This window comes from Trematomus bernacchii, unplaced genomic scaffold, assembly GCF_902827165.1.
Source record: "Trematomus bernacchii unplaced genomic scaffold, fTreBer1.1, whole genome shotgun sequence".
In the NCBI taxonomy this organism is placed as follows: domain Eukaryota; kingdom Metazoa; phylum Chordata; class Actinopteri; order Perciformes; family Nototheniidae; genus Trematomus; species Trematomus bernacchii.
In genome coordinates, this window is record NW_022987616.1 from 5,324,126 (window position 1) to 5,339,990 (window position 15,865).

At 43.1% G+C, this 15,865-nt stretch overlaps 1 protein-coding gene across 1 annotated transcript; it reads left to right on the plus strand.

Annotated features, from left to right (window-relative positions):
* The first annotated feature begins 5,933 nt into the window (after window positions 1-5,933).
* skida1 (SKI/DACH domain containing 1) lies at window positions 5,934-11,153 on the plus strand. Its single transcript, XM_034132219.1, is given in 2 exon segments — window positions 5,934-6,933; window positions 6,935-11,153. Coding segments are annotated over 2 exon segments (2,280 nt in total). The 5' UTR covers window positions 5,934-6,468; the 3' UTR covers window positions 8,750-11,153.
* Window positions 11,154-15,865: the final 4,712 nt, after the last annotated feature.

Here is a 15,865-nt window from a genome sequence, read left to right on the forward strand (position 1 = left end):
ACTTGAGTTTTAAAAAGTCCTGTGTTTGGGTCCTGCCTGTTTGCTCCGGCTGAGGGAAGTTTTGTGGTCTCTCTGTGCAGGATGGGGAACGTGTAAAATACGCTGGGAGGAAAGAGCACTGTGAAAAGCAACCCCACACCCACAGATTTCTGCATCTGAAATGGTATTGTGTTGAAGCCATTGCACACACACATATTGGAAACACTTACCTGCAGGTTATTTGTTTTGCCAAATGGTTACAGCTCCTTATTTGCTTCCTAACTCCATCTTTTTAAAGGCTACTGTGTTTTCTTCACATGTATACATTCTTAGAAAGAGTAAGGAATGCTGTTCAGAAACATCAAACCAGTAATACAATCTAAATGTTGTTCTTTTAAGTTTCATACTGAAGTGTGTGTGTGCATGCATTACAGGGAAACTGTGCAGAAAACCAAAGCAGTCTGCGAGGAATGTTTTCACAGACTTAGCTCATAAGCTTCAACAAATGACTACTGACAGCTAAGTATAGCACTTTTATTTTAAAGCATTTGTATTCTCAAACAGATGCCATATGCTGTTTTCAATTCATCAATGAGGAATGTTTTGTTTTTTTGTCATGTAGAATGTAAGTAGCCTGGCGTGGCAAAATAAACAGCATAACATTGTTTACGTTAAGTCAAAGAAAATGTATGCTGTGTGACATATTTGATCAGGTTTTACACAAGCTATCCTAGCATATGCATTTAGTCCAACTATTATTCTTTAGATTGAAACAATGAAAACAGTGTTTCAGAGACAAAGCAGTGAGTTAGCAGCGTGCCGGTTTTTCAGCTTTTCATGTGTGTGATGGATTCAATTTCTATCTTTTCATCCACATTTTTCCCAACTCTCGGTTGCTTTAAAACAGTCCGTTTTAGTTCCGATAATTCCGCAGCCCCTATAAATGCATCATTAAATGTAGTAAAGCTTGATAAGACAACATAGGGTAAGATTTACTTTATTGATCCCAATTTGGGACTTTTGTAAACAAGGCATTGCACATAATGTGAAAATGAAAGAGTAGAAAATTAAACAACTCAAAATTGAAAATAAAACAGAACTAAAAAGTCAAATCTATACATATTGACAGTGGAATATACATATTCATTTAGGCAGTAATTATAGGTTTTATATCACTTTATGGATACCTTATGTGTTTTTCTGTTCTGTTTTAAATCTGTCTTGTGTGGACATAGTATGGTCTGATTCTGTGTGTCTTTCTTGTGGTTTATTGCACTTTATAGTACATGTAATATCTATAGTAGGCTATGAAATGGTTGTGACAGACCATGTGCATTCCCATCTGTATCAAATGATTGTAGTTCCTGTGTTGGGAGCGCTTGGACCAAGTATTTGTTAATCGCTATTCCAATAGAAATGTTGCTGCTTCGTGAAGCTTGGAAAAAAAACATAGGTTGCAAACACTGAAATGACCCGAGAAGCCGAGTGAACCCTTTACATTCAGGAGCTATAATGCGTCTTTTCTTTTCCACACCACATTCAGAGGCATTCGTATTTACGCACGGTGTCCTCTCTGGTCGGTGAGTAGCACAGGGGCCCTGGAAAAAAACAGTCCCAACACGGAGGGGTGAAAGGTGAAGAGAGCCCTCCCCCACCACTGTCCGCACACACTTCAGGCTCGGATTGCATGTAAAATCACATTCTCCGGGGGGTGGGAGGAATTCATTGTTTTGGCATGGGGCAGTGGGTTTGTGTCATAAAAAGTCTATGCTCTTACAAGTGCCTGCGCCTCCTTGACCAAGTGTCCCCATAAAACTCGACGCAAAGCAAATGACTTGGAGCAACACGAGTGTTCTAGAAAAGAGTTTGAAGCCTATTCCAAAAAGATTTTATGCCCAGTGAGTTTATATAAAATATATGATATTCAACCATTTTAATAGGTTACATAAACCTCGTCCGGGATTGTATGAAGTGTGAGGACTTTATATATATTTTTGCAAGCCTGTAAAACTTAAAGCAAATACGTCATTTAGTATTTAAAGAGTGCTGGAGACATTTTGTGTGTTCCTTCTCCAGCATTGAAGTTTCAAACTATTTAAATCGTGTTAAAATGTTGGTTACACTGCGCAAAACCCCGGAGCATTGGTCGTGTGTGTGTGTGTGCGTGTGTGTCCGACTCCTTACCGTAATCAGTCTCTGACAAATTAAAGAAGTATAAAGCAAGAAGTAAACATTTGCCATGTGTTGGCCTTTTTAAAATAAAAACTAGACGTTATATTCATTTAAGTTTGAATTAAACTATGCATCATGGATGTTCTTTAAATGAATCCAGGTTTAATTGACTCCCATTTAAACTAAAGAAAATACGTGAAATGTCCACGACCTCATTACACTGCATTACGTAATTGTAACATTGTGTGTCTCCACCACGTAGTCATGTCGTCACGTATTTTTGTGAGACCAGGTTGACATCCTGCAGGTTAAAGTGATTTTTAGTGATTCTCCCGCAGTGTAACTCACAGGCAGGAACAGCTTATAATGTCCTTCTCTAATGAGTCTAAAGTGCAGGACTTCTCGAGCATTTCCCCCCCACCACCACCAGCTCACTGCCGGCTGTTGAGAGAAACCTCCCCCGTGTTTGAGGGCTCTCTCTCGGCCACTCGCTCTGCTTCCTCCCCTCCACATCCCGGCGCAGAGGCTGCAGAAACTGCCCTGTGGCATCTGGTGCATCTCAAATCTGCATGACAAAAGAGTCCCCGGTCCTAATTGGAAATACTCCAGTGTGTACACATGCACCAGGTTATTTATATTCAGCAATTATAGCAATATTATATTATCGTTTTAGCAGGTTTGAGATGGTCCTCAATTCAGACCTGCAGGTAAACGGAGAGCTGATTTAAAAACACAAATCATGGCGTCACTGGCAGAGGTTTGGAAAATCCTACCTGATACAAACAGTACAAATAACGATTTTATTTTAAATACCTTTTACTTTGTCTTGCTCTGATAATTATTTTATTATTTAAGAATACAAATATATATATAAAAAAAGAGATGGTGTTTATAAAATGTATTATGATTTAAAATAATGATATATTATAGTAATATATTTTATTTATATGTAATGGAGTTTTATGGATAACTCACATTCACAATTGCTTTAAGCAGACTGCTGCTGTTCAGATCAGCGTGTGTTGGTGTGCGTGTGTGAATGTGTATGAATGTGTGTGTAGGAGTTATAATAGAACGTTGGGAAATTAATTGATTATAAGTTTGATAAATTGTTATAATTTTGAGAGTGTGTACGGTTGCTCATAATAGCACTGGTGTAGAGCTTTGTGACTGAAGTGTGAAAAGTTGTTGCTGATCGATCCGCGCTGCAGTGACGTCACCTCACACACGTAAAACTGAAGCCTTACAACTGCTGTGCAAGCTTTATAATTTGTGACAAGGAGTGTTTGTTATGTATGTTATATGACAAATATATTCAATTGAACTCCTCCGTTTAGATGTGGACAGATTTAGGTCAGGTATGGTTGAATCGTCTAGAGAGAGGGCTTAAAAACTAAGAACGTATTTAGTCAACCAATAAAAACTAACTCAGGTTTCAAGAAAGGAAAGACATGCAGGGGTCAGGACGTGTCTGTCTCTCCCTGTCTCTCCAGGCAGGGAACAGTGCACCGTGGCTCCAGGATCGGTGTTATTCCCCCGGGGATCCGGACCTCCACAAACTGCCCCTCCTCTCACATCACTTCGCTGCATCCGTGAGGCTCCGCATGGCCCTGTGTTCATGCTGTCATCCAGGATCTGCACGGAAATGAGCGAGCCTTGCTGCTGCAGGTTCCTGTATTTACAGCAACCAGAATGCAGGTCAGATGTATCATGGGAGTTGAGTCGACCTGGAGTTTGGTGAAGTGATTGGGCAGACAACTGATAGCTGCACATGTAGGCGAAGGCTACTAACGCACAGAGATCCATGATTCAACTGAGCGTAATGTCACAAGTAAACGCAACAGCTTTCTGAGGCTTATGCAGTGAAATGTCACACAAGGAGATCTATCAGGCTTCTATATTCATACATGTAAATTATCCATTAATGCTATACTATGCCACTTGATTTTTTAAAAGCAGAAAATATTTGGCCCACAGAGAAGCTTAATCCATATTTGGTCTGACATTTCAATGTGCAACACTCTGACACTAATCATCCAAATACGCACGAATACGTATAGGCTGTGTATGCCCAGATTAATTCCCTTACTGTTCTCCTTATTTTTATTTTATATTCGCTGTAATCCCTTGACCCCAGCGTTAGTGATGCTCTACCGTCCAACAGTGTGCGTGTATTTTATGGAAACTGTCCAAAAATATCCAGAGGTTTAACAAGGAGCTATAATAAGAACGCCTACGTGTATAACACGATGTTTGATGTAACACCGAGCTAACATCGCTGCCATTCAACGTACAGTGAATGCTCTGTAAATAAGCAAATAGGCTTAACATTGTGGGAATGAGCGTGCCCAGTCTTGAGTCTGGCCCCAGCACGCACTGCACTGCGCGTGAGGAACGGGCCACAAGGGATTCACGTGTTTTATAGATAACAAAGACGCAACATAATAACGCAGGGAGTGATGGGAAAATGTGTCTCAGGGTGAAACACAATGGCCGGTCAAAACTGTTTCATAAGGCCTATACCGGTAATTCAGACAATTAGCTTTTAATGTGTGTATGTGCGTGTATGTGTGGTGCACGCGCGTACGTGGCTCAAAGTGTGCGTCTTTCTTTATGATTATGCGTGTGTGTGCGCGCATATCCTTGTGTGTATATTAGGCGAAAAGTCATTGCGTTGTGTGTGTGTGGTGTCCTCGGCGTGCACATGCAATATGCACGTATTCACAGAAGAAATGTTAAAATGTGTACACAATATTACACCAAATCAGGTCCTATAACTAAAGTGATCTTTGTGCATTAATCCACACAAAGCGTGCGTGTTCCTGTTCCCCCTGTTATGAAAAGCTACTTGTTGATTATACTATTATTAACGTATAACCTATATGTTTTAATATGTTATAATTCTTGTCTGGTTAAACCTATTTTTGACTATGAAATCTTAATCACATTGTTTAATGCCTTAACCTATTTTCTTGAAAATCTTTGTGGGAAAAGCAACCCTGACTCTGCACTTTTACTGTCCAATCACTGCTCCCGTTGTTTCACCACGCTACAATCTAACTGGGATTTTTCGGTGTAGCACGAGTCCACTAAACTCGCCTGAATATAATTTCTAGTGTTTGACAATAAGGCACATTTTTTTATCTCCAATTATAGCAATTAACTACACACTATACATAGGCTATATGAACGTTGTAACACCCTGGTGAGCACATTTCAAATTAATGCAAACACACACAGGGAGGAACAGAGACGCACACACTGAAAGGGAAAAGGTTGAAAATGCCGATGTAGTAAGGTAAAACAGACGCATTAATATAGGCCCTCACAGAATAAATATTATAGGAAAAGTGTGGGTCACTTAGTCAAGCATCGAGGAAGAAAATCATATGGACGAAAAGCCCGAGCCAACAGAAGCAGACACGTAGAGCCGTGGTCAGGCAAAATGTGGAAAAGCAGCTCTGCAAGTGTAAAAAGCAAATGTCTTTGTTTAAGCTGCGCTGCGTTAACACACATCACTGTGGAGTCAGTTCAGCAGCACACTATCGATTGCATACTCCTGCATGCATTTTGACTAAAAGTGAACAGCACTTAATGCATTCCAGTCTTATCGTGACATTCTGCAGACTCATATAAACCTATTCTGGTTTAGCAGCTGGAAATATGAATTTACTTTATTTTCTCCAACAGTGAAGAATTTGGGCAAACTATTGTGACGGTGGGGTGTGTGAGGGGGTGGGGATGGGATATCCATTTTTATTGCATCACCTGTCAGCCGCGTCCAATGGGCGTCGACTCGGAGGGCATTAATTGATGAAGGTGTCTCCAGACCGGTGCACCTCCCCTCTCTGTCATTTTATTTGTGGCTCGACCAGCAGCCAGAATAGCAGCTGCATTTTTAGCTCTTATTCTTTTTCTCTCTCTCTCTCTTTCTCCCTCCCCTCCACCCTCACAACTCCCTCCCTCCCTCTCTCTCTCTCTCTCTCTTCTCGCTATTTTATCCCTCTGGCTGAGGCAGTGGTGTACACCTACCCCTCGTCCTGCTGCCGACCAGAGGGGAGTGGAGCCGGCAGAGGCAGGTAGCAGCAGCCCCGGCTTGGTGGACGTATCCGTCGCATTCCTCCACCATGCCGGACCGGGGCAAGAGGCGACGGGTGGATGCTGTCACATACACCGGCAGCTCCATTTAATGTCAAAGTTTGCATTTCATGACGCAGCAGTGTGGATTAAAGGTATGAGCAGGATGAGCTCTGTGCCATTCACCGGTAAATCCATAGCATACTGAGACTGCATGGATTAATATTGGATACATAAAACATGGGAGACCTGGAGTGTGGCTTTGAGGAAATGCAAGGAGTGAGATTGGGATACCTGCTCATCCAAGGCAAGCAAATGTTTGCTTTGTCTCAGGTATTCACCGACCTTCTGCAGAACATCCCCCGGACCACGGTGCACAAGCGCATGGACCACCTGAATGTGAAGAAGCACCACTGCGACCTGGAGGAGCTGCGGAGGCTCAAAGCGATTAACTCTATAGCTTTCCACGCCGCGAAATGCACGCTCATATCGCGGGAGGACGTGGAGGCTCTGTATTTCTCCTGCAAGACGGAGCGGGTGTTAAAGTCCAACAAAAGGAAAGCGAAAGCTGCGTGCTCCCCCGGGGCTGAGGACGCGTCCCAGGGGCGTGCAGACACCGAGCTATGGAAGGAGAAAGTTTGGTTCAGTTTGCACGGTGTCCCGGAGACACCTCTCAACAAAACGAGCAGGAGGAAGGAGCTGACTCCCCTGCCTCACCGACTCCAAACTACCTCAGTTTTACCAGAAAACGAACGGACGGGAGTACCGCTCGGCGACTAAGTCCGGTCACAAACACTTTAAAAACTATGAAACAGCGAAAACAGCAGGGAACCGGGTCACTCTGAGCCAAAGGCAAGCGTTTTTCCGGCAGCCGGTAGTGCTTCAGTCCGCCATAGCTGCTCAGTCCAGGCTCTCGCGCTCAGCCGGCGACCTACTTCACAAAAGGAAGAGGAGGCGCGAGGGGGGCAGGAGCAGAAACGCGCAACAACACGTACCGCCGGTGCTGCTCGTGCAACCCAAATCCAGCCACGGGACTTCTTTCGGTGCTTTCCACCTCGGTCCGGATCTCTTTCTGGACCCCAGACCTCACCATCATCACCACCACCATCATCATCATCACCACCACCACAACGAGCCCGGTTTCCCGGAGAGCTACAGCAGCGACACCGAGTCCAGTACCTACTCAGACCGGGCCGACTCGGACTTTGGGTCCGGCTTCTCCAGCACCAGCAACTCCGGGAGCTCCGAGGAAGAGGAGGAAGAGGAGGATGAAGATGACACGCAGTCAGAGAGTTCAGAGGTCAGCTCGGATGAAGAGGAGAGCTCCTCTCAGTCCGACTCCAGCTCTGTTTCCAGCCGGGTTTCGGTGCAGAGCATCCGGTTCAGACGGGCCCGGGTTGGCTCTGTCTCCAAAAGTGTCAGCACCGGTAAAGCCCCTCTGGTCCTGCAGCCCACGTTTCACTACAACCAGCACCAAGAGAAACCACACCGGTCACTGGGCCACGTTTCCGCGTCACAACCAGGGGACAGGAGACAGAAGAAATGTGAGTTTAACTGCAGTGAAGCTAGAAAAGACTTTGGACCTTTACAGCCGCCAAGATTTAACTCAAGTCTCATGGGAGAGAGCTTTTTATTCGAGTACAAAAAGGGGAACGCTTTTGAGTCTGATCCAAACAGTGTGGACCCTTATTCACCGGGACACAACCGGATTCCCCCCCCCTCACGCAGAACACTTCAGTGTGACCAGGAGAGATACACCAAGCGCCCCAGATGCACCGAGAAAAGGGAGGCGAAGCCCAGCAGACTGAAACTGTCCCCTCCGCTGAAGAGAATAAAAACCGAGCCAGAGGAGCTCTCTGTGTCCGCGGCCCCCCGCCCGGACCGCGGCAGGACACCCCCCTTCAACCTCCACAATGTGAAAGTTAAAGTGGAGGAAAGCTGTGATGAATATGAATACCAGAGCCAGGCAGTCAAATGCAAAGGAGATAAGACAGAGAGCAATGGGCAGTATCCCCTAAAAAATGGGGGCTATTTCGGGATTAAAGCCACAGCGAAGAGCCCTGATGTGGCCCCCAGGTCCCCCTGCAGCCCTCAGGAATGCAGGAGCTCCCCGTGTATTGAGGAGGGGAACAAAACCTGCAGGGCTCCGGTGCTGGGGGGGAAAAAACCTCGAGTTTCCAGGACGCAAACAAAACACAGGGTCAACCAAGCTGCCTCTTCCTCTTCCTCCTCTTCTTCGTCGTCCTCTTCGCGTCCAGAGGAAGTATCCACGGAGGATGTACCGAGCAGACGCAAACGCAGCACTGTAGCATCGCCTGCTAAAATGCTTTTCAGCCTGATGGCACATTTCCCCTCCCCGCCGTCGCTGGTTGTTGGCAGCGACGGGGATTTGTGCCCTGCTTACTCCCTTAAGTCGCCGAGGGGCGCCGGGCCTCCCCCTCCGTCCCACCCCGTGTGGAGGTGGCAGCCAGGCGGACAGATTCTCCCTCCCCCACCCGCTCAGAGGACTAGGAAATACTGAGCAGGGGTTTAAAAACAATAGCCTTCACCATCGACAACCTCTCCGTGAGCTCACCACTCGCAACTTTACCGGTGTGCAGCCAATTTTCTGTGAATGGGTTTACATTCCGCTTTGTTTTGAAGTTTGATCGAGAAAAAAAACCCTTTTTGGAGCCTCAGAAAACGCCCACAGGACTGTGAGACACTGCTCGTGGATTTACGCTTAAAAAAACTGTTTGAAATAAGCTTTCAATCCTAAGCAATATGTTTCTACTTGACTCTTTCTTCTTCGCTTTTTCTATGCTCGACCTGTTGGATTGTATGGTGCCAAGGTGTGTGCTTAAAGGAAATGTTTTAAAAAAAGAAAAAGCACTCCTTGAAATGAGGCTAATCTATAGCTGGGACTGAGGGCTAGTTGGTAAATCAAAAAAAAAAATCAGGGTTTCCCATTCTGTGCCACCTGGTAATTGTATATGTCAAAGCTGTTTTCTTTCATGACATGCTGACCACAATGCCCCACATTTCAGAGAATTATTAAAAAATTGGTTCAGTAATATCTATCTTATTATGCTCACAGAAAAGCCTTTATTAGATTTGGCAGGAGTGTATTCTTGCTGGTTGTGTTTCTTTTTTTTCCTTTTCCTAGAGTGCTTGATGGTTTTCAGTCTTTCAGGTTTTCTTTCTGCTGAGTATTTCCTGGTTTGCAAATGTGTGACAGTGCACAGACGCAGGCCCAGACACAACACAGGCCTTATGTACAGACAATCAAAAAGAGAGAGACCTTCATCATAGCACGTCAGCTCCCACCATGGACTTGATGCATGTCCCTCATGGTGCAAAACCAGTCTGTATTTTCCTCTATGCAGGACTAATGTAAAGCTAAACAGACAGTATGCCAATATCCAAGCTAGGCAGTGGATGGGATGTGATTTAGCAGTCCATATGGGGGGGGGTAACAGCACCAAAAACAGCGTGAAACACCTTCTAGCTCTGGCTACTCTGAAACAATGCGACAAAGCACAAGAGATAGGCTTAAAGGCACTTTGATACTGTAGGGGGGTCTTGGTTTTAGCTTTCTGACTAGCCTGTGAAATGATGTCTGAGAGAACTTAAATAAATCATTTGGATCTACACACAAAGGCCAAACTGCATTAACTTGACTGATATTTGAATATCTAACCATGCCATTCTGGTTTTCTGATTTAAAAAAAAAAGAATTTAATAATATGCTAATTTCCGTGAAGCCACTGTTGTTCATTATTCTCTTTGCAGCTGAAGTTAATTGTCTCGATCTAAGCTGGAAAAACGCCAATTATTTCCTATTATTTGACACCCAAAATACAATCAGTTTTAAAATACTGCTCTCTTTATATGTCGAACATCACCATCTCATTATCTTTAATGTAGCCTTTGGAATATGGCCGCTCAGTGAATGTAGTATCCCTGATTGATTTACCCCCTTTAATTCATTACAGACTTCACACACAGGAAGTGAATCCAGTGACTGAAGCTGCACCTACATGCAGGTATTTTAAGTAAATGTGTGTTTTTAATGGCAGTACAGGTCTGCTAATTGGCAGGCTTTCAGTCTGCGACAAAGAGAGGCCCAGCTTATGGCGAGCCACACCACAACAAACCCAAAGCCTGGATGATGTCAGCCCCTCACACGCTGCATTCATTCAGAGGATTGTAGAAAATGGGTGATTGTTAAAAAAAAAAAGTGAGTTTGCCTGAATCAGCGTGGATGCATATGTTTAACCACGTGATTAACTCTGCAGCCATGAGAGAGATTTTCAAACTTGAACTTTTATCCCCAGCGCGTAAAACTGGCTGTTTCTGACACAAACTGAGCAGGCTTGCAGTAAAACGGAGGGGGTTGAGAGGGTGCTGTGTTGCAAGAGCTTTCAACCTTTAATCCGCATGTCAAAAGCATAGGCTGCACGGCACAGGGAGAAGAGGAATAGCCTCACCCAGAGCATGCAGGCGCCCCCCCCCCCCCTCTGTCGCACCGGCCTACGCACAATGCGCGGCCGAGGGACGGAGGTGGTGGTAATGGCCTGTTGGGAGGGCCTTTCCACCGTTAAGACAAATAGCTCTCTGACAGTGACGCTATCAATGTAAACAATTGCAGCGTGCACCCCCCCTCCTCCCCCTCCTTCTCCTCGTTCACTCATTTTTGATACTTGAGGTCAGCTTTTTGACATGGAGTTTGAAGTCACTGGTTGTTTATATGAAGCTGAATATTTATTTTTGTGACTTTTTCCTGGGGTTTCTTGTATATTGATTTGTTGTTGTTGTTGTGAATATTATATAGAACAACTGCACTCGAAATGGAAACTTGAACGGTGGATTTCTGAAGCACTTTCCCTCTCTTTTCTTTTTTATTATTATTATGAAGCATTCATTAAACGCGACTGAGTGTAATTATCAGACTCTGTCTTTCTTTAGGACCATCACGTGTGGGTTTTTTCCAGGGGGGGTTAACAGATTTAATGATGGAGGAATTGGCCTGGGGTTTGCATTGGGAGAGGGTTATGAAAACAAAGTGATTTTTAAACTTTATTTTATGGGGGTTCCCCTTTCTTTTTTATCTTTGATTTTGGAGCTGCTTTTCATCATTGTTTTATGTTGCAGTATTTCGCCATTAAATGCCCTCCGCCTTTCCATTTACGCTGTAACACGAGTCATTGTGTAAATGTTAAAAGGCGTTTAGGGAAATTAGGTGTATCCATTCTTCAATTAAATAACAGATAAGAGTTTGTCCTGAGGCAAACGGGGTTTAGATTTAAAAGAAAATAGATCCCAAGCAGTGCTTATCCACATTGTGGGCAGTTTAAACCAACAATAGAACTTAATGCAGATGCTAAATGCCCCTCAAACATGCTCCAGTATCTCTGGTTGAACTCTTGCAGCAGAGAGGGAATCCCTCCGTGTTTTAAGGGGTGTGTGAGGGAAGAAGTAGGCCTGCGGAGCCTGCAATAATAACAAGAGGCAAACCGCAGACATTTACGCATGCAGCATTTCCAACCACTGCACATGAGGAGGTGCACGCCTCCTCGTTTTAATACGTGAAGCAGAGAGAAAGCTCCATAAAATGACCTTTAGATCTGTGCAACTCGTAAAAAAAACATTATTGTAGCATGCATTTGCAGGCAGCTTGGAGTAAAACAACGTTATTCCTAAATAGGATTATATGGGTTTATTCAACAATTGGGACCATGCATAAAAATACAATAATCTCAAAAAGAGAAGAGATGTTATATGCCAGATAGTTTAAAGCAGGTACACACAATAAACCAACATTACACATTTCCTAGTATCACACTAACAATAAAAAACATCAAAATACAGATATATAAATACGAATACATTTGTCAGTATAAATATATTTACAATTCATTTAAACTAACCTGTCAAATTACAGAAAAAATAATGTTGGCAAGACTGGTTGCCCAAAATCCACTTTTTTGCACTATGGGAAAAAGGGTTAAAATCGGAGTATAGTCTTGCAGCAAAACTACAATATGAAAGGGAAAGCAAGGAGCAGAGTATTGATACCACAGTGGATAAAATACAATAAAATAATATGAATTCACAGCTATAGGTACCTGGTTGTACACACAGGGATAAAGCTACAACCTTGCCCAAAGGCTATTCACGTTATTGTGCGCAATGCAACTTTTGTGAAGCTTTGAGCTCCTCGCTCAGTCTGCCATGTTTGACGTGATGTTTCCCTGATTAATGGGACTCTGCGGTGTATGGTCCAGGCCAAAGCCCCGGGGTTGATAAGGGGAGCCGGGGCTGGCATGCTGTCTGGCCCCGGCACGGAGCCTACAGGGGCCAACAGGGAGCACAGCCTTACTGCTGCTGGCGTTTCAGGGTTAAATTCCAGTGCGGATTGGAAACCAGTAGACTGTAACTCCTATAGAATAACAAAAGGAGGAAAAAAGAACAAAACACGCCTTAACGCAATTTACTCGAAATACAATAAAATAAAAGGGTTTTCTAAAGAGCTCAATGATATTTGTGGCTGAGTGGAAAACGAAGTTATGGGTAATGCTGACAGACACATGCCGCGTTAAGGTCAGCACTTTGCATTGATCTTTGAGACAATCATATACGGAGACCGATAAATGCTGTCAGGACGTTTTTATGTGTAATCTCTCAACTGTGAAGGATCTGTGCGTCACTCAGCCTTTCATACAAGGTCACTCTCTGGCTCATAATATCTTTGACGTAACATATTAATAAACAAGAGGAGAATTTGTTTAAAAATGTGTGCCTTACTGAAGGCTTTAATGGCTGTTTTTTCTTTCAGTGCTTTTGTGTATTTGTGGTTCTCATGGAGCAGAAGAGCCCTGGAAATCTGCTCCCTGCATGATACAATATGTTGCACAAACTTCTCAAACTTCCTCGCAGGTCAGGGTGAAATCTGCACATTCGCAAGCACACGTTTTGTTTTTCAGCCTGTAAGCTGCTGGCTGACATGCTGTGGATAAATTTGCAACACCAATTTAAAATGAAAAATAAACTCCTATATTTATAAAATCAAGGAAATGTCAAGCTGCTAAATCAGAATGAATTTAATAAATTGTCAAATTATTTCTGAACTTTTTCTTATGATGTAATAGCTGCAGGACAGGTCATACAATGTAGTGCGTAAAACCATGTGCAACACCAAAAGGAGTGTATTCATGTATAAGGGACTTTAACGATACTCAGTCGACTGTTTGATGCTAAAGAAGGGGCGACATTTATTGAAATTAATTTGTATAATTTCAAAAATAAAAGCATACTCTTATAATTAAGTGAAACACCACGCGGAGTGTAAGTGCCGCGGTGTCCACGTGAGTGTGACTGAACAGAGCAGAGCTTCTGTGTGAGGTAAAAAACAAAGTTTCCCCAGGAGAAGAGGCTTTAAACTAATGGTTCCTCTATACGCTGCTGTGCTTTAACGTTAATATATGCACTACATCTGAGAAACCGTGTGATTAAATGGACAATTAAATCTAAAACGTCCCAACTCCCATATTCCTCTCTGCTTGCTATTGGAATGAGCTATAACACTTTCATGCTTTAACAGTGGTGTGACTTTAAAAATAGTCGAATTAAGGACGTTTAATTTATAGAGAGAGGCCATTGAAGACAAACTATCGAGCTTTTTTTAATTCAAAATGTAATTTTTTTTAACAAAATACCCTCCAACTTCTGTATTTACAGCCTGTACATGTTACTTTTAGCATGTTTAGTGTTGACTGGCAATCAATCAATGCGGCTAAACGTGTCAGACCTCCATGCATTCAAAAATAAGTAGAGCAAAGGTCAAGGGCTTATGACATTATAATATTAATATAATTATGCGGTTACTCAAGTCTGGAGACAAAGCAAAGCATGAATAAAATGTACGTTTTAAAAAAATAATCTGGTTGACTCCCGAAGTTTGACTCCCTGCACATTACAATACGTGACATTCCCACACATTCAGTACCATTTCCACTGAAGTCATGTGTTTCATTGCAGCCTCCATCGTCGCCTAACATGAGGAGGAAGCAGCGGGGGAAGCAGCGGAGCCTCTGCTGGAGTTTACCCGGCTTCCCCTGCTCAGACCCGGGGTCAGAGGGAGGGATGGCGGCCTGTGTGGAGAGGAGAGGAAAACTCTGCTGCTGCAACTTCTCCTTCTTAAAATCACACCCAAACAACAAAAGTATATTCAGTACGATATGGTAAGTTTGTCAATGCAATTTAAACAACAACACATGCTTTAACTGTATTTATTAAACGGCAGTACATTTCAGGTGTAGTTTTTTTTCTCGGTTTCTCTTTTCTTTTAACTTTTTTTACTTATTGTTTGTTATTTATTTGCTATGTTTGTGTCACTAAATGGAATGATCTGTCAATCAAACTTTATTATCAAAACAATATGACTCCAAAAATCTGGTAACGCAGCAAAACACCTAATATTATTATAAATGATATGGGTTGTATGATAAAAGCCTATTTCTTCCATTTTTTTATTTTGTATTATTCATACATTTTTACACCCTTCAAATTAAAATGTCTGATCACGTGGTGAGGATATGTTTACTGACGTGATATTTCCCAGCCTGCAATTAAATTCAAAGGATCTAGCGTTAATTACTGACCCCACAGAGCTTAAAACACGTTTATCAGACCCAGGGAGCTGATGTCTGGTGGGGGAGCAGGAGGAGGAGGAGGAGCAGGAGGAGGAGGAAGAGGAAGGGGAAGGGGAAAACCAGCGAGCACCAGAGGGCTTCTGCTCGGTCATGGAGCTCAACTCCATTTGTAAAGGCTTTTCTGTGGGCCGGACAGAGCCAGATGTAGCCTAATGTTGAATGCAACATGCAGGCTGCAGCAACTCACAACATACAATTCAATCAGTGATCAACAAGCCCGTTGCAGGCCGGGCACCGAGGCTCTGAGCCGGGTGGAGGAACCAGAAGCACCGGGAGGAGGAACCAGAAGCACCGGGAGGAGGAACCATGAGCACCGGGTGGAGGAACCAGAAGCACCGGGAGGTTACCCCTCCTCTCATTCAGGCTGCTGTCCTGCATGTTTTCAGTATTAATAGTTTCTGATGTCAAACTATGTGCAACAGGTCTACGCCCTGTCTCCTGTTGGTCCACGTTGGGTTAAAGACACCCATCCGAGCTTTATTCCCTTATGAAATATTCAACAGTTTTAGAGGATCCTTTATAGACCAACATATTTATTACATGAGAAGCTAATTTAGGCTCCATTAGTAGGTGATTTGTGCAAAAAGGTGTTTTATTAAAGATGGAAAAACTGCACTAAAACAAACTTAGGTTTATTTCAAAGTAGAAAAATGTTGTCTTTAGTTAAACACACATCCATAACTCAAACAGCTCCATGCAATTAAACCAAACAAAATGTAACCATGGATGTGGTTTTATATTTCAGTGACCCACATTTGACACAACATTTTTTAAATACATTTTCGTTTTCTTTTTTCTTCTTCAAATACCCTAATCCCATTACATGAATGATTGAACATGTGCATGTATGAGCATGTTTCAACAGCCACCCTTAACCCATTATTATTACCGTCCTAAATTATTTTCACAATGAATTAATTTCATTATTTTCTTTACAACAAGCA